The sequence below is a fragment of the Lipotes vexillifer genome, unplaced genomic scaffold (assembly GCF_000442215.2).
Source record: "Lipotes vexillifer unplaced genomic scaffold, Lipotes_vexillifer_v1.1 scaffold690, whole genome shotgun sequence".
Taxonomy (NCBI): domain Eukaryota; kingdom Metazoa; phylum Chordata; class Mammalia; order Artiodactyla; family Lipotidae; genus Lipotes; species Lipotes vexillifer.
In genome coordinates this window covers 2,565,450-2,588,224 of record NW_006798376.1, presented here as the reverse complement: position 1 = coordinate 2,588,224, position 22,775 = coordinate 2,565,450, and the positions used below count along the sequence as shown (strand labels likewise).

At 39.3% G+C, this 22,775-nt stretch overlaps 1 protein-coding gene across 1 annotated transcript in view; it reads left to right on the top strand.

Moving 5' to 3' along the window:
- The window catches only part of ASAH2 (N-acylsphingosine amidohydrolase 2), a 77,620-nt gene that overhangs the window by 8,224 nt on the left and 46,621 nt on the right, over positions 1-22,775 (top strand). Inside the window, exons 4-7 of the mRNA XM_007470294.1 lie at positions 4,374-4,550; positions 5,805-5,932; positions 7,074-7,151; positions 21,716-21,836. Of these exons, the coding sequence (XP_007470356.1) occupies positions 4,374-4,550; positions 5,805-5,932; positions 7,074-7,151; positions 21,716-21,836 (504 nt within the window). The remainder of the gene's footprint in view (positions 1-4,373; positions 4,551-5,804; positions 5,933-7,073; positions 7,152-21,715; positions 21,837-22,775) is intronic.

The following is a 22,775-nucleotide window of genomic DNA, read 5'->3' as shown; positions in this document are numbered from 1 at the left end:
ATTGGAGATGTACCTGGAAGGTGTGTTGGTCATAATTTGTAGGGTCCTGGCATGCCAGGTTGTTTTTAATTCTGTGGGTGATGGGGATTCTTAGAACACTTTTGCGTGGAGGAGTGATGCAAACACAATTGTGCTTCAGGATGATTAATCAGACAGTGACGTTTGAGGTGGATTGTAATAGACTAGAGCTAGCGGTGAAGACACAGATTGGCAGATTCCTTAAATTAACATCAAGGCTCTATTGATAAGAGTCCAGTTGGGAAAACAGTAATCAGACTAGGCATTTCAAACAGGGGATTTAATATGGGGGAATTTTACAAGGTGTTAAAAGGCTGAAAGAAATAGAAAGGGAAACTAGCATTGCAGGAGGGATTTAAACTTTGCCTGGCCATTTCCCCTGTACTGTGTAATGCTGGCCTAAAAGTTTTAAACCAATGGGACAGCAGTGAGACTATATGGTGGTAAAAAGTCAAATTAAATGCTAATGAGATTTGGGGATGAATTGGCATAAAAGCTAACACTTGACATAGTTCCTGTGACGAGTCAGGTATTGGTCTAAGTGCTTCATATATATTAATTCATTTAATCCTCCAAACAACTGTATGAGGGAGGTACTATTATTATGTCATTTGACAGACTGGGAAACTGAGTTGCAGAGGACCAAGTAACTTGTCCAACTGTGTGCAGCTAGGAACTGTCCGAGGTGGGATTCAAACATTGACATCTTCCTGCCAGAGCACATGCTCATTACCATAGCACTATACTGTTTTTCTGAGGAATCAAAAAATGGTTCTGTTTGGGAAATGGTGGGGTCATTAAGTAGAAATAGAGTCAAAACAGACACTTTGGGGTGGAGTGTGGAGGGGATAGCAGGTTAATGTATTGGGTTGTAGACCACTATGAAGTTAATACTGGGCACCATTTAACCATCTCTTCCTATTTTTACTTCCCCTTACAATCTGAGACCCAGAGGAAAGACCTATAAATGAACCCACTTACTTATCCCAAGTTAATCCAAGGGGAAAGTGTGAAAAATAAATGTAACTAAACTAGTGCCATTAAACTTACTATAACACCTGGTTTTGTTTTTTTTTTTTTTACATCTTTATTGGAGTATAATTGCTTTACAATGGTGTGTTAGTTTCTGCTTTATAACAAAGTGAATCAGTTATACATATGTTCCCATATCTCTTCCCTGTTGTGTCTCCCTCCCTCCCACCCTCCCTATCCCACCCCTCTAGGTGGTCACAAAGCACCGAGCTGATCTCCCTGCATAACACCTGGTTTTAGTCAGATTCTCTGTCTCAGCTTTGAGATTGATGAAATTTCCAGCATGGAATAAAGATTAAAGAAGATCCCTGAGCAGTGAGGCAGGGCAGGAAAGCAGAATGACTTTTCTAGCTCCTTCTATGTCATGTTCCCAAGAGTGTCAGCAACAGGAAATGGAATGGAAACTGCAGTCGAAGAAGTGAGCGATAGACATTAATGTCACTTCTTTGCTCTATGTTAAAATAGCCCTCCTTTCATGAACTGGGAAACATGCTACTTATAATGGCTATTGGCGGGCATTGTTATTACATGACTGAGCTTTTACTTTTTTTTCTTTTTCCCTAGAAGTCCCACATGTCTGACTTCATATCAGAGACTGTAGTTTAGGATAAGATTTCTGTAAGCTGTTTGTAGTCTTCTTCTTTGGTTTTAAAATTGAAGATTCATAATTTCTATGTTTTCAAGAGCTTGATTCTTGCATAAACCTGAAAAAATGCACTGAATTCTAAAAATCCTAATGTTACAGTTCTTTAGGAATAAAAATGTGTGGGACAGGGGGCTCTAAAGTTGACTGGCAGTTCCTTCTTTTCTAAGACCTTTTTGTCTTGATTACAGAATTGTAAGAACGTCAGCTTTTGACTTTAGCTAAGCTTTCATGGTGTCCATTCATTGATTGTTTCCCCTTCTCCCTACAGACATTTCTTTTTCATGAAGCAGTAATATTTACTGTGTGAAAGAGTATGTAAGAGTGATGAAGAGTTGGGGCTGGAGTTAGGATCAAACAGAAGGAACATTGGGATGGAGAGTGTGGGCTGGTAATGTTGGTTTAGTTATATCTTATTTCCATTCCACATTTGCCTGGTATTACATGGTTGCTCATGTGGATGTGGTAACCTAGGAATCAGTGTTTGGGGCATGGAGAGGTTAATGAGGCATGAAGATGGTTTGTAAGATCTCCTTCCTGATTCAATGACCACGTGACCTAGAATGAAGGTGGTGGAGCTCTTCACCTAAAATAGAAGAGGTTGAATGGATGTCTTTGTGTATTTTCAGTATATAGCACACCAGTTGCTGCTGCTTCCTCATGTACCGTTGGTGTGCTGGAACTGGCTTGCACCAGCTCATGAGAGCTGATTGTTAAATATTTAGGAACTTTGTGAGTTAGTGGTTAAACTTTTGGTGGCTTGAAATTCACTATGGTGAGTGTATTTGCGCCACAGAAATTGACAGATGATACAAATGAGGGCTATTCTTTTTTCTTTCAGAGAAACAGTTTATCAACATACTACTGCCTATACCATACTCAAGGTGGACAGCACTGCTAATCAAAAAAGGCACTCTTTTGGGACTTCCCTGGCCATCTAGTGGTTAAGATTCTGCGCTTCCACTGTAGGGGGTGTGGGTTCGATCCCTGGTTGGGGAACTAAGATGCTGCACGCCTCCCCCTCCCCCACCAGAAGGCACTCTCTTTTTGCTAAGCTCAGATTTGGATTCAGAATCCTTCTCAACACACTGCTTTGGATAGCAACCACCCATGAATAGGACTGAGTGCATGAGATAAGTAGTATTTGCCAGCTCTGCCATAAATGAGTTTCCGCCATTGTCCCTGGTATTAGGTGATAGTATCTTACACTGAGGAAGGTTACCTGGGGTTGACACTTTTGCTGGAACATTTTAGTAATTTTTGACATGAAGTCAAGACATCTTTCACAGAGAAATCACAGTAATACCAAACTTCAGATTACAGCTGATTAAAGCATAATCAGATATAGGTATTCAGCACTAACGTAGCCTTTGAAGTCAACTATACTTCAATAAAAAAGAGATATTTGAGCCAAAAAAAAAAAAAAAAAAGCTACTCAGCAACATCACTAATTTTTTCTTTTGTTTTCTTGATGTGTATATACCACCCAAAAACATTAATTATTCATCTGGATGTTCATTGATTAATTCAATGAACATTTACTGAGTCTCTTTGGATTAGGTATCTATTGCTGTACAGCAAGTCATCCAGAAAACTCAGTGGCTTAATGCAACAATAATCATGTATTAGTGCTCAGGATTTTTGTGGGTTAGGAATCCTAGAATGGCTGGGTTGGCTGATCCTGACATATTAGAACCACAGTCACATATCATTACTTTTCTATTATGAGGTTGAACTTGGATGTTGGCTGGGGCTGAGGTTGTTTGAAGCTTGCCTGAGTCTGAAGGGTCACCTTCTATGGTTGTTCACCAAACGGCTAGCAAGTTAGTGCTGACAAGATGGTTCCTTTCCACATGGGCCTCTCCACAGGATTGCTGGGGTGTCCTCAGGTCACAGTGGGTGGCTTCCCCAGGCCAATAAGTGTAAGTGTCTGTGTCTGGGAATATTGAGTTCTTCATTTTGGGAAGTGAGGCAGTAAAGAGGACTTTGCACTGCTCCCAAGATGCTTTCCCCCCTGGTATCGCATGACCAGTTTGCTCTCTTCAGTTAAGCCTCTGATGAAAGGTAACATCTTTGGGAAGATCTTTCCTCTCTAACACCTATCATGTTCTTTTGCCTTACCTAGCTATATTTTTCTTCATAGAGTTTATCACTGTATAATATAATATTGCATATTTATTTGTCTTTCCCTCACTAGAATAAAAATTTCTCCAGGGTAGGGACCTCATATCTCCCTACTGCTTAGAACAGTGTCTGGAAATGAGCAGGTGAGAATACTGGTTCTATAGTTAGACTTGGATCTAGACTCTGACTCTGCTCTTTATTAGATCTGTGGGCAAATTATTTAACTTCTGTACATGTCAGTGTTTCCAGCAAAAGATAAGATTAGAAATACCCACCTCTTGGTGGTGGTATAGAGATTTTTAAATGACATGATGTATGTAATACCTAGCATTGTGCTTGTACACAGCAAGAATCGATAAAATGTTAGAGACTGCAATTATTGTTGATGTTGCTGTTACTGAGATGATAAACTCAAGCATAGAGTGAAAGGTCACTTGACAGGGATGTCACTGATGTGGCTCAGTGGTTAGACTCATCAGAGCTTTTTTTTCTCAGGGTATGCTCCTATGTTATTCCTCTTCTTAGTTTCGTTTTGTTTTGTTTCCCTTTCTTAAAGGTCCTGAACAGGCTGCGGAGTAAATATGGCTCCCTGTACAGAAGAGACAACGTTATCCTGAGTGGTACTCACACACACTCGGGTCCAGCAGGTTATTTCCAGTACTCTACATTTGTGATTGCCAGTGAAGGATTTAGCAATCGAACTTTTGAGTACATGGTTGCTGGCATCATGAAGGTAGGCAAGGGACCCCAGAGGACCCCAATGTTCTTTAGCATTGCTTACAGTGTTTTAGGAGTGGTATGGTATGATACGGAGAGTCCCTATAGGATCTCGGTCTGAGCACAGTCTTAGCACCTACTTCCCTTTCTCCTTTTTGACTCCCTTGTAGCTTCTGGTTCTGAGCTGTGAGGTGCTAGTCCTGAGGCACTGATGGATTGGGAGAAGAGGGTTCTATGGCAGTAAAGCCTCATATTATCACCCAAAGGCACAGAAAACATTCTGTATCTAACCCTTATAAATTATAGGGTCCCACACGGTCAGTTCTCTGCACAAAGTCACTTGAAAAGAAATCCACCAAGGAACTCAAAGTAATTACAAATAACTTCAGGCCTTCCTTGTATTTCCCAAAGAGCATAGAAGGGGATCCAATTTACACCACACACCCTCATTTCTCAAGTCCTCTATTGCAGCTCTAGACTGACGTGGGGCTCTGAACTGATACCCTCAAATTCTTCGCCCATTCCTGGTTTGGGTAGCTTTTACTACTCTATCCTGTCTTCCAGGTAATTATTTTCTCTCATAGAATCCTTGCTAATGTTTTCTTCATTGCTTTGTCTCTCAGGTTTAGCTTCTCTCTACCTTTTCTCATAAAATTACCACCATCCCCCACCCCCAAATCCAGGGATCCATCTGGCAAAGGAAGAAATGTCTTTACAACAATGTTTTTCAAAGAGCAAATAACAGTCTGTGAATGGCTTTATGAAATCAATGTCATAGGTTGTGATAAGCTTTAAAAAAGGAACCAAAAGAGATTGGAAAATAACATAATGCGTGACACACAGGGTATAGTTTGTATTGTGAACTTTTGTTTTAGGATACGTATCTTGATGTGTGTTAAGTTATGATGAAAAATGTATCAATTACAAAAAGTTTGAAAAACTCTGCCTTAGAGGGTGTGAGCAGGGGGATGGAGAGTTGTAAGGTCAAGTCTCCCATTTTAGCCATCTGAAATAGCAGACAGTTCCTGACTTGGCAGTCCTGAGACACTCGGGTCGTTCCCTATACACAGCCTTTCCTCATCTCAACCCTGAAGGTCATGTCTGTTACCCCCAGAATGACACCAGCTTTGTGGTTCTCCAGCTTTCATCCCATAGCAGGGACAAGTTGGAGACAAAAGAAATTTTCCACAGGGTTCTTCTGTTTATATCAACTAAGTCTTAATGCCCACCAGGATTTCTAACTTTACAACTTTTTTTTTTTAACGTATAGAGCATTGAGATAGCACATGCAAATATGAAACCAGGCAAAATCTTTATCAATAAAGGGAATGTGGATGGTGCACAGATCAATCGAAGCCCTTCTTCTTACCTTTGGAATCCACAGTCAGAGAGAGCAAGGTGAGGGTGCGATTATCCAGGTAAAATCATGTGTTTCCTTTAGGAACCAGCAACAAAATCTAAGAACAGGGTTGTAACTTGATGGGTATGGTGAGATCCTGAAAGGGTATTAAAGCTGAAATAATTTAAAAATATGCTGATAATCTAAGACAAGCAGAAATGAAAAGAGAATGCAGAAGCCTATGCACACGTCTTCCCCCTTTGCTGGTTGTGGGAGTCAGATGTGAATGTGTGAAGGACTCCGGGCTTTCAAAGAAGGCACAACTGTGGTCTCATCTTAGCTTTATCACTTCCTAGTTGTGTAACCTTTAGAGATCCACTTAAATCTTAATTTAGGGGTCCTCTGCTTCTCATCTGGAAAATATAAAAATATGCATAACATATATTTGTTCGACTAATGAATAACTTTTTATTACATTATTCAGGAGAAATTATTTTAGTTCAGGAGAATGTAGTATGAGAGAAGAGATAAAAGAATAAAGCAATTGGTGTGAAGAACAAGACATAAAACTGGCATAATTGAATGGGACAACTAAGGAAGCCCATTATTTTTTAATTTTTTATGTGATGAACGAGGTTTGTGACAGAAGAGAAGTACTTGGCTGCTATGGCAGAGCAAAATAATATCGCAGTTCAACTTGACCACTTGACATTTCATATTTGTCTCTATATTTTTTAAAAGATTTCAAAGGAGTTGATTTTTAGAAAATATAATCTGATTTCCCTTGAAAGGACATAAAAGAACCCTTTAAATTGTAGGTCAGGAATGCTTTTGATTTTGCACGTTCCCTGCTATTTTTAAGAGATTTCACTAAAATTTAATATGAGTAGATATTTCAAAGACAAAACCTTTTTTTAAGAAATATTATGTGCTATATAATATTGCGTATTTTACATAAAAATGTATATTTCATCTCCAGTTAGCTGACCTAATGCCCCTTTGCTCACAGTTGCAAATCATTTCTTTAGCTGAGAAATGAGATCCTGGATGCCGTTTGTAGAACTACAGAGTGTCGGGGAGCCTTGCTTACTGAGAGTCATTTTGGGTTTGGTTTTTGTGTCAGCTTCTGGCTGAGGGGGTCATACATGGGGGCCAGGCTCTAACCTAGAACTCACTAAGTTCCTCTGTTTTGCTGACTAGGTATTCTTCAAATACAGACAAGGAAATGGTACTCTTGAAAATGGTAGATTTGAACGGAGACGACCTGGGTCTTATCAGGTACTCTACTTTAAAAAAATAATTTTCTGTTTGAATGGTTTTCCTTAATTACAGGGGGGGAAAAGGAGACCAGAACAGTGACAGCAGAGGCTGAGAATAAGCTGAGTGGTTGAATCATATCTGCGGTCCAGCCGTGGGCCCTCAGGCAAGGATCTCAGCATCCCAGGGCTTAGTTCCTCACCTGTAAAACAGGACTAATAAAAGGACTATGTGAATGAAGGATCTGGGTGAGGAAGTTTAGCATAGTGTCTGACATAAGGTAGATTCAGTAAATGCTGGTGGTTATTACTGTATCAAGGTCTCATATGGTGGTAGACAATGATCTCCTGGAAATGAGAAAACAATCTGACCAACCAGCAAGTGATTATGGGTTTGAGGTTATTTACCTGTGCTTTTCTGAAAGGATTAAGTCTAATGTAGGACAATGCCAATTAGTGATAAAAGCAGAACCGAGACCACCTAACGGAAGCAGATGAGGCAAAATTACGTCTTGGCACAGATTTTAGCTCCATTTTATACGTAAGAAAACACATGAATTTTGTTTTCTTTGACAAGAAAGCATTTGCATTCATGTGTGATTTTGGTTGCTGCGATTGAACTGACTCAGGAATTGTCTGGATGGGTAACAGTCTCAGACACCTTGACCCATGGACTTCCAGATTGACACAGAAATGTCCTAAGGAAGCGGATGATAGCGCATAGGTGCAAGAGTCAAATGGCTTGTGTTCATTCTGGGCTCTCATTCTTAGTGGCTCTGTGACTTTGGTCAAGTTACTTAACTGCTGTGTCTCAGTTTTCTTACTCTAAAATTGAGGGATAAAACGAGTCCTTAAATGTTGATAATAACTGTTCTTAAAGGTGGTAGGAATCTTCCGGGGGATTATAAAATACCTAAGTAGAAGTTTCTATGTGAATAAAATTAAGTAAATTGAAAGTAATACGAGGTGAAGAAAAACACTGAAGACTGACCCACAGTTGAGATACTAGGGTTGGTCCTATAACTGGGTAGAGAACAGCATGGTGGTAAGGAGTTTGGGTTTTAGCATTTAGGTTTTAGATATAGGTTTTAGGACTTGAATTCAAGCCCCAGCTCTGCCCCTTACTAGCCCTGTGGCCTGGGGAAAGTAATTTATCTACTTGCACCTCAAGTATTTTGTTTGAAAATGGGAATAATGATACCTCATGGGATTGTTTGAAGATTAAATGAGATAGTGCATACAAAACTCTAGTTCTATGCCTGGCATAAAAAGAGTTTAATAATTGTAGCTAAAAGGTAAGTAGTAGAATAACATTCTACTTCTTCTAAAAATGCCATTATTGGCATCTCAGAGTGCTTGAAATTCTTAGCATTGGTGTTACTTCTTTGGGGTTAAAGTGAGGTCACTAAAAGTTCCCTGATAAAATAACCTTTCTTATGTGGGTTGATATAATAGGACTCATTCTTTGTCTACAGTTAATTCATCTACTGATTAGCTGCCACCTAGCATTTAACTCAATAGGCTTTCTAAATGTCAGGCATGCAACTGTGTGCTTGGGGTATATTATTATGAATAAAGCATAGTCCCTATCTTAGTTTTATAGGCTAGTGGGGTGATCTGGGCAGGAGACAAGAGACAGACAGACAAGTAATCATAACATAATCAGATGGCCATCAGTGCTGTCACCTGGGCATAAATAAATGCTGTGGGAATTTGGAGGTGGTAGCACTGAGCTCTACCTGGGAGCATCGTGAAAGGCTTCAAAAAGGAAATGACACTGAACTGGACCTGAAGGAGCCATGGAATTTCTCATGGACCCATGAAAAAACTGCATTGTGAGGCCAGATTATGGGCTTAGGTCAAGGAGTGGCTGAGAGATGAATCTAGAAAGGTAACCTAGCTCTTGATTTTGGATCACTTTAATGGGGAATTTGGTTAGGAGACAGGATAAGGACATGTATGTATGACTAGTTAGAGAATTTCCAATTTGTGAGGAGAAGAAAGTGCCTTTTCCCTTATAATTTCTACTTAACTCTTGGCTGAATGACTGAGACCATTCATGATTTCCTTTTTTAAAATTTTATTTTATTTGAAAATTTATTTTTAATTTTATTGGATTATAGTTGATTTACAATGTTGTGTTAGTTTCAGGTGTACAGCAAAGTGATTCTGTTGTACATATACATACATTCGTTCTTTTATTTTTTTAACATCTTTATCGGAGTATAGTTGCTTTACAATGGTGTGTTAGTTTCTGCTGTATAACAAAGTGAATCAGCTATACATATACATATATCCCAATATCTCTTCCCTCTTGCATCTCCCTCCCTCCCACTCTCCCCATCCCACCCGTCTAGGTGGTCACAAAGCACCGAGCTGATCTCCCTGTGCTATGTGGCTGCTTCCCACTAGCTAGCTATTTTACATTTGGTACTGCATATATGTCCATGCCACTCTCTCACTTTGATTTAGTTTCTGAATCATTGAAGAATGCCAAGAGGACACTCAGAATGCTATTTTGGGGACCAGATTCTCTTTGCTTCCTTGCATATAACTATATAACATATCTGGAAGTCCCAGGGTCAACTGTCAAGGTTATAACAATGCTTTTCCATCTGCTGTGCTTAACAGCCTGCAATAACTTTCTGTTGTTTCTATAGCTGCTGTATATTATCCTTGATGAAATTGCCCCTGCAATTGCCTCCTGTTGCATAGGGATAATTACTCTTTGAATACAGTAAAAATGATCCAAAACATAAAGTCAAATCTGGGCTGCTAAGTAACTCAGCCACCATATGTAGGTACCTGCTATTAGGCAGGATTCCAAGGTATGAGGAGTTTAGAAGCACGGAACCTCAGATTTGCAGAGCATGAAGATCGTCGAAGTTTAAACTTCAGCTGAGGCGCATTTCCAGTAGATAGTCCTAAAGTCAGGAGTCAAATACCCGTGTCTATGCTCCTTGAGCAAATCCTTTAAAATCTCTGAGACTCAGTTTCCACATTTCTCAAATGTAGATGTAACATCTCTCCACATAGAGATTATTATGCATTCATTCATTTATTAAATATTGTGGAAGATGTGTGTCATGAACTGAACTAGTACTATACAGATACACTGAGAAAAAAATTGGTGTCCTAGTTGTGGTTCTTATAGAACTTATAGTCTACTGGTGGAGACAGAAGGTAATCATATAGTCATACAAATGCATGTATAATTATAATTGGGTTAACTGCTAAGAAAGGAAGGTATGAAGAGCTGTCTTAAAGGGACTTGACCTGGTCAGGGAGATTGGGAAAGGCTTCCCTGAGGAAGAGACAATGGAACTGAAAACCAAAGGGAGGGTAAGAATTAACTGGCAAAATGGGGGGTAAAAAAGAACATTTAACACAGATGGGAAAACATGTGCAAAAGTCCTGTGGCCTGTTTGAGGTGCTGATAGGTCTGTGTGGCTGGAGTGCGAGGACGGTGGGGCAGGGTGTTGTGAATTAAATTCAGAGGTAGAGATTAGATGCCATGATAAAGATTTGGGTCTTTAAACAAAGGGGAATAGAAAATCACTGAAGTGTTTTCAGCTGGGGTTGGGAGTGGGGGGGGCGTGGGGGGGGCTCTTGAAGGGTTAGGAAGAGTAGTGACTTGAGGGATGAAAGAATTATGTGCATGAAACTATTCCATAATCCATCAAGTCCTCTACAGTTGTAAGGCCAACATTTGCCTCAGCTGATCTGTCTATAAGGAAAATATTTCTTTTTGACTGATACTACTGTATGCAAAAACAGTAAATGATTTTTTTCTCCAGACGTGGAGAACATGTTTGGGATGTTCTGTATTAAAATATAAGCTGTGTGGCAGTCACAAAATTCACTTTGGGAGATTCTGGAAGGCACCTCAAATAAGGAGTCTGTGGAGTGGAGTTCTGGGATATCCTGATGGAGTAAGATGCTATGGAGCGAAGAAACGATGAAGGGAGAAAACAAAACAGGTTTCAAATATCTGTACCAAGAGAAGAATCACAGGGGTGGGCAGATAATCTGAATGGCGGCTCTGGGAGTGGCAGCTGGGAACACTGACTCATTTCCTCAAGTGTGGTACAGCCGGACAGGCTCTGTCTCACTTCTCTTCCCTTCTCCTATCTCTTCCCCTCTGCCAAGTTTCCTTTCTCAAGTTTGTAGGAGTGGCATGGACCCTCCGTTTTTTTTTTTTTCCTCACCTCATTAACCCTTTAGGAGTCAGTATGGCACGGCTCTTGCTCCTCAGAGCTGGAAGGAAAGTCTGAGCAGATTTTTGAATGTTTTCTCTATTGTCTTCTGTTTTACACATTGCAAATCCTTTTATTTTTACAGAAAGGGGTTATCCTTTCAAGGCACATTTTCAGAAGACAACAAGCGGCAGTGATTTGTGCAACCTATTTGAATAATTTATGTAGACACTTAGAAAAACCCGATTTATGAAATTAATTCATTCGAATGATACTTATGGAACTCAGTTTGAGGGGTGTGTGTGTGTAAATCTTCTCTATGATTTCTGACTATGACTTCTTGAATTATAATTTCTAACTGTTTATCCTCTATGGCTCTCTATTCTCCCCCCTACATTCTCTCCTCAGTGTACTTAACCCCACGCCGAGAGCAAATGTGGAAACCTCAGTGACTGCCTCTCACCAGTCATTCTTTTTTTTTTTTTTAAATAGAGGCAGGGTATTTTTTAATTTAATTTTATTTATTTATTTATGGTTGTGTTGGGTCTTCGTTTCTATGCAAGGGCTTTCTCTAGTTGCGGCACGTGGGGACCACTCCTCATCGCGGTGCGCGGGCCTCTCACTATCGCGGCCTCTCTTGTTGCGGAGCACAGGCTCCAGACGCGCAGGCTCAGTAGTTGTGGCTCACAGAGCTAGTTGCTCCGCGGCATGTGGGATCTTCCCAGACCAGGGCTCGAACCTGTGTCCCCTGCATTGGCAGGCAGATTCTCAACCACTGTGCCACCAGGGAAGCCCTCACCAGTCATACTTGACCTCTTTTCTCCACCTCATCATCATGTCTATAAATACCTTCTCCATTAGCCTTCGCTCTTGTTTGTGAAGCCCCGCTCTGTTTCTACATCCTGAATTTCTCTTTCCTATTCTGCCTCTTCTATGTTGCTGTGAAGCTTGACGCTGTCTTCTTGCTCCAACTTTCCTACCAGCTTATTTGTGCTCTCCCTTTTCAGTGAAGTGTAGGCCTTGGTTATGTAGTGAGTGTTTGTTCTGTGTCTAGTCCATGCCCATGTAAAGTGAAGGTGCTTAATAAGGGCTTTCTGATGATGAGGGTGATGAGAGTTGACTGATAGCAGAGATTAATCATACTTGTTAATTTAAATTGTCCCAAGTTTAGAAACCAAAGCTGTAAAAGCCAGCTGTCATAACTGGCAGAAGACATTGGACTTACTTTCCAAAGTCAACCATGGTTAATATTCAGGTACATTTTCTTCTGCCTATTTTCCTATGTGGAATGTATGATAAGAAATAAACATGACTAAAAGGTCATTCTTTCAAGGTAGATGCTCTCTTAGTTTCATATACTATGGGTACTAGAAGCTTTAAAATACTATAAAAAATATTAACAGTGTTATCTCCATGTATCTCAAGTGTTTTTTTATTTGTTTCTGTAGTGATTCTCTTTATACCTAATAATAATATTTTTGTCTCAAAAACCTATGTATTTTTAGTTAATATAGCTAACTCAGCTCTCTGTAGGTTAGAATATGCCATGTATATTTTTTCTATCATTTTCTTTCAAATTTTATTTGTTCTTACATTTTAGAGGTGTCTGTTAGGAATATCATGTAGCTTTATTTATTTGTTTTTTACTTTGATAATCTTCATCTTTTAATGAGTGAATTTAGTTTATTTTTATGAATTATGATTATTATGTATCTGGACTTGTCTATATCTCTTCACTTTGCTATTTATCTCACTTTTTCAGTGCTTTTTATTCTTTCTGGGATTGATAGACTAAAAAAAATCTTTAAATGGAAAATTATAGTTTCCAAAGATGGTGGCAACAATAGCTCTTATCTTATGTATTCTATACAAAGTGACCTTGCCAGTCCCCTTCAAGAGTGGAGATTTTTCCAGCCCTTGAAACTTGGCCAGCCCCGGGACCACTTTGATCAATAAAAGATGAGAGAAGTGACACTATGCCAGGGCTGGCAAAGTTGTTTTTTAATAGACATTATTCTTTAGAGCAGTTTTAGATTCACAGCAAAATTAAAGTACAGAGATTTCGCATATACACCTGCCCCCAAACACGCACAGCCTCCCTCATTATTAACACCTCCCACCAGAGTGGTACATTTGTTACCATTCATGAACCTACGCTGACAGGTCATTTTCACCCAGAGTCCATAATTTACATTAGAGTTCACTCTTGGTGTTGTACAGTGGTTTTTTTTTTTTTTTTTTTTTGGGCGGTACGCGGGCCTCTCACTGTTGTGGCCTCTCCCGTTGCGGAGCACAGGCTCAGGACGCGCAGGCCCAGCAGCCATGGCTCACGGGCCCAGCCGCTCCGCGGCATGTGAGATCTTCCCGGACCGGGGCACGAACCCGTGTCCCCTGCATCGGCAGGCGGACTCTCAACCACTGCACCACCAGGGAAGCCCTGTACAGTGGTTTTTAAAAAATCTTCCTTTTCTTCATGTATTTCCTAAAATTTCTAAGGTGAACAAAAATAAAAATTTAAAATCATCTGGTAATCCTGGGCCTCAATAACTTCTAATATTTTGTTATATAGCCTTTCAGACCTTTACCTAATCATGTTTATTTTTCTTTATTTTTTGAAAATGACACTTTATTGTATATACAATTTGGCAACTTTTTCATTTAGAATTACCTTATGAATATCTTTCAGTGCTACGTAATGTTTTTTATTTTTATTTTATTATTATTTTTTTACATCTTTATTGGAGTATAATTGCTTTACAATGGTGTGTTAGTTTCTGCTTTATAAAAAAGTGAATCAGCTATACATATACATATATCCCCATATCTCTTCCATCTTGTGTCTCCCTCCCTATCCCACCCCTCTAGGTGGTCACAAAGCACCGAGTTGATCTCCCTGTGCTATGCAGCTGCTTCCCACTAGCTAGCTATTTTACATTTGGTAGTGTATATAAGTCCATACCACTCACTCACTTCGTCCCAGCTTACCCTTCCCCCTCCCCGTGTCCTCAAGTCCATTCTCTATGTCTGTGTCTTTATTTCTGTCCCGCCCCTAGGTTCTTCAGAACAATTTTTTTTAGATTCCATTTATATGTGTTAGCATGCAGTATTTATTTTTCTCTTTCTGACCTACTTCATTCTGTATGACAGACTCTAGGTCCATCCACCTCACTACAAATAACTCAATTTCATTTCTTTTTATGGCTGAGTATAGACATTTCTCCAAAGAAGATATACAGGTTGCCAACAAACACATGAAAGAATGCTCAACATCATTAATCATTAGGGAAATGCAAATCAAATCTACAATGAGGTATCACCTCACACTGGTCAGAAGGGCCATCATCAAAAAATCTACAAACAGTAAATACTGGAGAGGCTGTGGAGAAAAGGGAACCCTCTTGCACTGTTGGTGGGAATGTGAATTGATACAGCCACTATGGGGAACGGTATGGAGGTTCCTTAAAAAACTAAAAATAGAACTACCATACGACACAGCAATCCCACTGCTGTGCATATACCCTCAGAAAACTATAATTCAAAGAGTCATGTACCACAATGTTCATTGCAGCTCTATTTACAATAGCCAGGACATGGAAGCAACCTAAGTGTCCATCAGCAGATGAATGGATAAAGAAGATGTGGCACATATATGCAGGGGAATGTTACTCAGCCATAAAAAATGCAGTATTTTTTAAATCACCATTTTTAAATTGTTGTATAGTGTTCCATTATATGTATGATAATGTACCGAACAAATCACCAATCATCTGACATTTCACTTTATAGCCTTTTTCTATCATAAAGTACACTGTGATAAGCATTCGTGAACAGATATCCTGTATATATTGCCAATGATTTCCCTAAGCTAAATTCCTAGAAGTGGGGTTGCTGAGCCAATAGAGGAATATTAATTATTACAGCTTTTCTCATAATTTGCCACATGTTCCTCTGGGAAACTTGCTGATTTCACTGCTTCTACCCCAGCATGAACGGAGCATTGTTTCCTGTGCTCTTGCCAATTTTGGTATTAACATGCTTTACAAATGTTGTTAAGTAATAGACCCAAAAAAGCCAAATCATTCTTGTTTTCCTCTCAATTTCTTCAGTTCCTGGGTAGTTAGGCTGAATTAAAAAAACTCTTCTTATTGGCTACTTCTTGTTTTACTTTTGTTGATTGCTTAATCATACTATTTGGGATGCAAGAATTTTGATTGCAGTAACATAATGAACTTAATGGAATCCACCCAAACCAGATATCTCTCCAGTAACATTATTGAGAGGGTTTTTTTTTTTTTTTTTTTTCATCCAGGACTTTTGAAGATCACAAAATGAGTAGTTGAGAATGGACATCTCTTCTCTTGAGCAGAGATGGTAGAAAGATTCTCCAGGATGCTGGCCACCAAGTTTACCTGTAACTTTAGAAGGGGTCCTCTGGCTACAGCCCATTGTCCTTTAATCTGAGTAGTCTGGTCTGGAGTCATTGCTTCTGCTTGTTTCAAATTCAGGTTGCTCTTTGGGTAAAATTCCGGGCCTAATAACCCTTACAGTATAACACGATGAGACACCCTTTGCTTTCCTTTCCCCAATAGTCTGTAGTGGGGTGAGGCCAGGAGGATGGCAAGGCAGGTGAAAAAGTGGTGTGTTAATTCAGTGTTAAGAGGTGTTCATTAATGCCGGGGGATGCAATAGACCATGAAATTCCGGTGGCTCAACACATTAAAGATTTTAATGTGCACATTTCCCACTCATGCAAAGTCTAATCAAAATTGGGTGGTCATTCTTCACATATGTTATTGGTCAGATTCATATGCCCAACCCTGCTAGACGGACTGGGAAGGAGAAGACACGTTGGTGTTTTGTAAGCCCTCAAGTCTCTGCCACAAGAGGGCAGCGTTTCCTCACTTAATTATTTAAAGCTCATACTATATGGGGTGAATATACGTGTGTTGAATACACACATGCACACACATCATATATTTTAATTTTGTGTTTACCTTATGAAACACACATATACACAGGGCTTTGGATATCTTTTTCCCTTATAGTCATCATCACCACCAGCTGCAGCAGTATCAAAATCAGTATCAGCATCATCATAGTGATGATTTATTTCATTCCTAGCACAAACCAGTCTTTGTGCTAAGCACTTCAGATGTTTTTGTTCCTTTAATTGTCAAGTGCCGTGAGGTAGATAATACTATTATCATTATGTTACAGATACGAATACTGAGTTTCAAATAGGTTAAGTAACTTGTGTCTGATTCCAGAGCTCTTAGCCACTAAGACATATGGCCTCTATATTAGTTTCTTAGGGTTTCCATAACAAAGCACTACAGAGTGGCTGGCTTAAAACAGCAGAAATTTATTCTCTCACAGGTCGAGAGGCCAGAAGTCTGAAATCAGGGTGTTGGCAGGCTTGGTCCCTTCTGGGTGCTCTGAGGGCATATCAGTTCCATGCCTTCCTCTTAGCTTCTGGTGGCTGCCAGCAATCCTTGGCTTGTAGATACATCACTCCGATCTCTGTCTTCATTTTCACATCTCCTACATCTCTATCTCTGGGTGTCTCTCTGTCCCTTTCCACTTGTTATGAGGATACTAGTCGCTGGATTTTAGACCCAACCTAAGCCAGTATCATTTCACTTGATCTTTACCTCGTTTACACTCTAGAGACTATGTCTAAATAAGGTCCCATTCTGAGGTTCTGGTAGATGTGAATTTTGGGGGGGACACTATTGAATCCACGACAGCATCTTCTGTTGTATCTGTCCAAAGGGCTCCCATGTTATTACACATCTTCATGAACACTACCTTTGAATGGAGGTACAGTATTCTCTTCCCCTATTGGTGGGCACTTAGGTTGGAGGTGGCCACACCTAGCACATAGGACTTGGTGCACAGCACACAAAGGCGCTCCCTTCTCCGGGCTGACTAAGGTGCCTTGCTCGGGGAGCTGAGAGGGGGCTGGATTTCAGCCTCCACTTACCCCTTTGCCAGTCACCTTTGTGCAGAGCATGACCTCCATATGAACTGGGCGGCTCAGCTCTGAGAGAATGGAACCTGGGACGGGTTGTTACTGTTTTAGAATATTTAAGAAGCTCAATTCTGCGTTTGGCTTTTCTGCTTCAGAATAGGAAGTACACAATGTCTGAATTGAAAGAGACACTAGAAAATGTCCCAGTTACATAGGAGAGAATAATTATACTATTCTGTATTAATTCGCTGTTTATTGATTCACAAAGCATAGTTGAAATCTATTTTTCAGTCTTAGGAAACAGGGATCTAGAAATTTTAGCTAACTTTGCTCCTTATAATGATAAGATCTCAAATCTCTTGACTTTCCTCAGCACCTTGATTGCATCATGCTGACTCAAGTAGAGCCCTGCCCTAGCTGTGACATAATCATTATTTTAAAAAGTTTATTATCAAAGACATAGTCATCCTTTTATGTCTATATTCTAACTTCTTTTGAAACTACCTAAACCTTTCTTCCTCTCTTTTGAACTTTGCTTTGATGAATACTTTTTGACCAGATAAAATAAACTGTAAGTAAGCATTCTTAAATTAAAATGACCACTTTTCTGCCTATCTTTATAAATATTCGTCTCTTACCAAAGTACTTTGGTTGCTGTGACAAGCCTGATATTTTTATAGCATATATTTTAAAGGGCAGAGAAGGAAAAACAGTATCTTCTTATTCTGAAATGCAAATAACTTTTTTGAATACATTTTTTTTTCAGTTTTGTAAAGAAAAAATTCAATTAATTTTCTATGGCCTAAAATTAATGAAAATAAATAAATAAGAATTCAAGCCTATAGTCTAATTATAGACCAAAATTCTTAGCATTTGCTTTCGCGCAGATATTATTGTGGTTCCTTGATGGTAGAGAACACACCTGACTCCTCTCCATGTTCCTTGGGGTTTAACATAAGGCCAACCACACACTTGGTTACTAATACATTCTTATTGATTGAATGAATGGAGCAACCTCCATCTCTCCTTGCCCTCATCCATTCTGCTCTGGTCATGCTGACTATCCAGTATCTGAACACACTGCATTCCTTCCCGTCTCCATACCTTTGCTACGAATGTCTTTTCTCCAGTCATCCCCTTGCCAAGTTCCTACTCATCGTTTTTTTTTTTTTTTTTTTTTTAATCTTTATTGGAGTATAATTGCTTCACAATGCTGTGTTAGCTTCTGTTGTACAGCTAAGTGAAACAGCCATATGTATACATATATCCCCATGTCCCCTGCCTCTTGACTTACTCATCTTTTAAGACCCAGCTCAAATGTCACATCATCTGTGAAACATTTTTCAAGGGTGAGATGATGCTTCGTGCATCTCTGTGTCCCCAGTGTCTGGCACAGAGTCAGAGTTAACTAAATGTATATTGAACGAGTGACTGAATGAACAGAAGGGACAGAGCCCACATCCCATAGCAGGTAAGAACATGGGCTTATGGTCTGACAAACCAGGATTCATAGTCCTGCCATCTGACTCAAAGGGTTCTTGTGAGAATAAAATGAGAACCTATATATAAAGTTTTTCACCCGGTAAGTACTAAATGATAGTCTAACATTGATAGAATTGTTCTGTGGGTTTCCTTTGATTGCACTGGAGAGGTTGCATCTGGCTGACCTCAGTGTGACCATGTTGGAAATATTTTGGTTGGAGAGCCTTGGAACTGTCATGGCCACCACCTCATTTTCCTTCCAAACTAAATGGAATAAAACTACAAAAAAGCAGATTTCAACTGACTGGAAAATACTAGTTGACTAGAATATCCCTTGGCACTTGAGTCTTAGGAGAAAGAGAAAAACCACAAAAAAGAAATGAATATAAGGGTTTTAAAACATATAGAAACCTTGCAAGTAACTTCTAGGGAATGACCTTAGAACTGCCTTCAATCCAAACTTCTGTACCTTTGCACAGTGGCAGATACACACCTTGGGGGCTGAATGCAGCCTATAGACTGGTGAGTTGGTTTAACACTATTAAAAAAAAAAAATTGAAATGGATGAAGGCAGTCAAAAAGTACTACAAACTTCCACTTATAAGTACTAGAGATATAATGTACAACATGAAAAATATAATCAGTACTGCTGTATATTATATATGAAAGCTCTTGAGTAAGTCTTAAGAGTTCTTATCACAAAAATTTTTTTCTTTAATTTTGTATCTGTATGAGATGATGAATGTTCACTAAACGTATTGTGATAATCATTTCATGTTGTACATAAGTCAAATCACACTGTACACCTTAAACTTACACAGTGCTGTATGTCAGTTATCTCAATAAAATTGGAAGGAAAAATTTTTCAATGGATGTCAGCATAACAGAAAACAATTATGGAAAATTTCAAATATGTGCCAGTTTAGAGTGATTAGTCTAATGAATCTCCATGCAGCAATTATCCAGCTTCAATAATTAGCAATCCTCTGCCATTCTGTTTCATCCCTCCTTTCCTTTTTGTCTGTTTGTTTTGCTAGAGTATTTAAAAGCAAAAATACCAGATATCATTTTACTCATGAATATTTCAGTGTGTATCTCTACCAGATAAAAGCTTAGACAAATATAGCTTCAGTCCATTATCACAATCAACAAAATTAAAAATAATTTCTTAATATGATCTAAAACCTAGTCTGTGTTCAGTTTTCCCTGATTGTATCAACAGTCTTTTTCCAGTTGCTTTGAGTCAGAATCCAAACACAGTCCACAAACTACATTTGTTGGCTTTGTGTCTTAAGTCTCTTAACTTGTAACCATTCTTCTCCTTGGTTTCCATGCCATTTAATTCTTTAAATAGAATTTTTAAATCGTTACATTTTCCCAAAACCATGGATTTGTGGAAGATCTGGCAGCACCGGCTTATGCTCCCATCAGGCAGCATTTGGCCTCAGCCCAGTAGAGGCGGTGGTCCTTAGACTATGCAAGTGCCTCTGCAATTCATAGTCCCTATTGTACCAACCAGCTTAACTCCTATGTTGCCTACCCAGCCCCCGTGGGTGTTGTGCTGGCCACCTCTGACCTACATATACATCTGTTGGGTAATGAGAACTGAATACTGAATGATGACTTGAAGCCCCAAAACATCCCTAGTCATTAAGTCAGTGTTCAGTTTTGTGTACCATATTACTTAGGTAGAAATGTTTTAAAAGCTTTCAGCGAAGAAAAATCAACAAAAGATTTTTTTTTTTTTTTTTGCTGTATGCGGACCTCTCACTGCTGTGGCCTCTCCCGCCGCGGAGCACAGACTCCGGACGCTCAGGCCCAGCGGCCTTGGCTCACGGGCCCAGCCGCTCCGCGGCACGCGGGATCCTCCCAGACCGGGGCACGAACCCGCGTCCCCCGCATCGGCAGGCGGACCCCCAACCACTGCGCCGCCAGGGAAGCCCAACAAAAGATTTTTTAAAATCCTAAATTAGCTTGAAAATTTATTGATCGGCATCTCTCTTTTCTTGAGTATTTTTGCTAATCTGCTTTACAGCCTTCTATCCTGTAAACACCTTTTTCACCTGTGTCGAGGTTTGATCCTACAAAGGCCACTGAACAAGGTGTCACAAGACCCAAACTTTAGCCTTGGTCCTCTATGACAAGTGGGCTTCCATATTGCTTCTCCGAGACACCTTGTGGGGTGCAGGTAATACCAGCCTGTTTTTCAGGGTTGTTGTGAAATTCAAATGAGATAACAGATGTGAAATTAACTTGTGAACTCTATAGCTCTACACGTAAGCAAGGTATTACTATGCATGAGGATATACTGAATTATGCATAACATCCTCTTTCACACCCCTGTGCATTTACTCTGCTGTTCTTTCTCTCTGGAATGTGTTTAAGAATTAATTGCTAGTCATCTGTGGTCCTCAAACACTTTATGCCTCCTTATTTATAACATTTGTCACGCTGTATCAAAGCCATTTGTTTACATCTTTGTCTTCTGCAAGATTCTAGAGTAAATTGCAATTTATTCAGCGCTCGGCACACAGCTGACTCTCAGTAAATGTCTACTGAATTGGATAGGATTGATTTGAATAATTATTATGTGTGTACCTGTCTTGAAGGATAAAGTCTATGTCGATACAATTCTTTAGGTATATCACCTGGTAACTAACCAGTATTGGCTCATGTTAAAAGCTTATGATGAAGGTGACAAGGATGAAATATTTTTAATTTAAGTAAGTGGTCAGACTTCTTGAGTATATTATTAGTAATTTAAGTTTCATTAACAATGAAAGAACCTAAATGTTTTGATATAATGCCTATCATTAAAAGAATTTTTTTTTTTTTTTTTTTTTTTACAGCTGGAGAAAACTTAAGCTCCCAGTCATCATTTTTCACCCCAGCTGTCTGGTTCTCTTCATTAACTTAGGGCTTCCTGTTCTTTTACAGCTGGTTTGCCATCCACCCAGTCAGCATGAACAATAGCAATCATCTTGTAAATAGCGACAATGTGGGCTATGCTTCTTACCTTTTTGAACAAGAGAAGAACAAAGGATATCTACCTGGAGAGGTGAGAATTTATGTCATTGAAAGCTTCATCTTAATTCATTGAGTATCATCATTCATTCAGTGTTCAGAATAGCTGATTCAAATCTTCAGAGGAAAGTGTCATCATGGATGCCACATACTGACATGCTTGGATAGAAAGAATTCTCCAATCCTCCCTAAGAAAAATTTTAAATGACCATTAGCTTTGTGTCAAATACTACTGATGTGATGACTTCATAAAGTTACAATTAGTTGGATAAGGAAGGGCAAATTAATATATAATAATTTTTGCCATATATAATTTTTGATTAACTTGGAAATATGATAAACTGTGTTGTGTTTATATCTCTTGTTTTCAGAGATATAAAATTATTAAGCACCTTCTTAATGGTATAGGAATCTGAATGAGGACAGGGAATGAGTCCTTTTCTGTGGTCCAGACTTCCCTCTTAATTTCCTTTCAAGGAATTTCTACTTTCCTAAGTCAGAGACAACCCTAATCCATTAGAGTTGTCTTTGTAACTTTGAAATGCAGTGAGTGATGGGATCAGAGTTGGGGGTGTCCAGGAACCCAGTCCATGTACTCCAGGAAACTCGTCAGCTTTGTGTAAATTACTGACTGCAGATATTTGGCGAGGAAGGACCCTGCTCTGCTTGACCCCAGCATCTAACCCCTAATTGAAGAAGAATATATGATGGGATGAGAACGCCAGGACCTTGCCTAGAATAAGTGTTCTGTTACAAAGATATTGTGTTGGCCAAAAAGTTCGTTCAGGTTTTTCTGTGCGATGTTATGGGAATATTAGCCTGTGAACATCTGGTCTGATTTTTGAGCTCCTTTGTTGACAAATCTCTATTTTTTTCATTTTAGCCTGTGTTTTGGGGAAAAGAAAGGAGTTTCCCATTATCTTTTTAGTATAAAAAAAGACACATAATCTCCTATACCTGATTATCTCTTTCC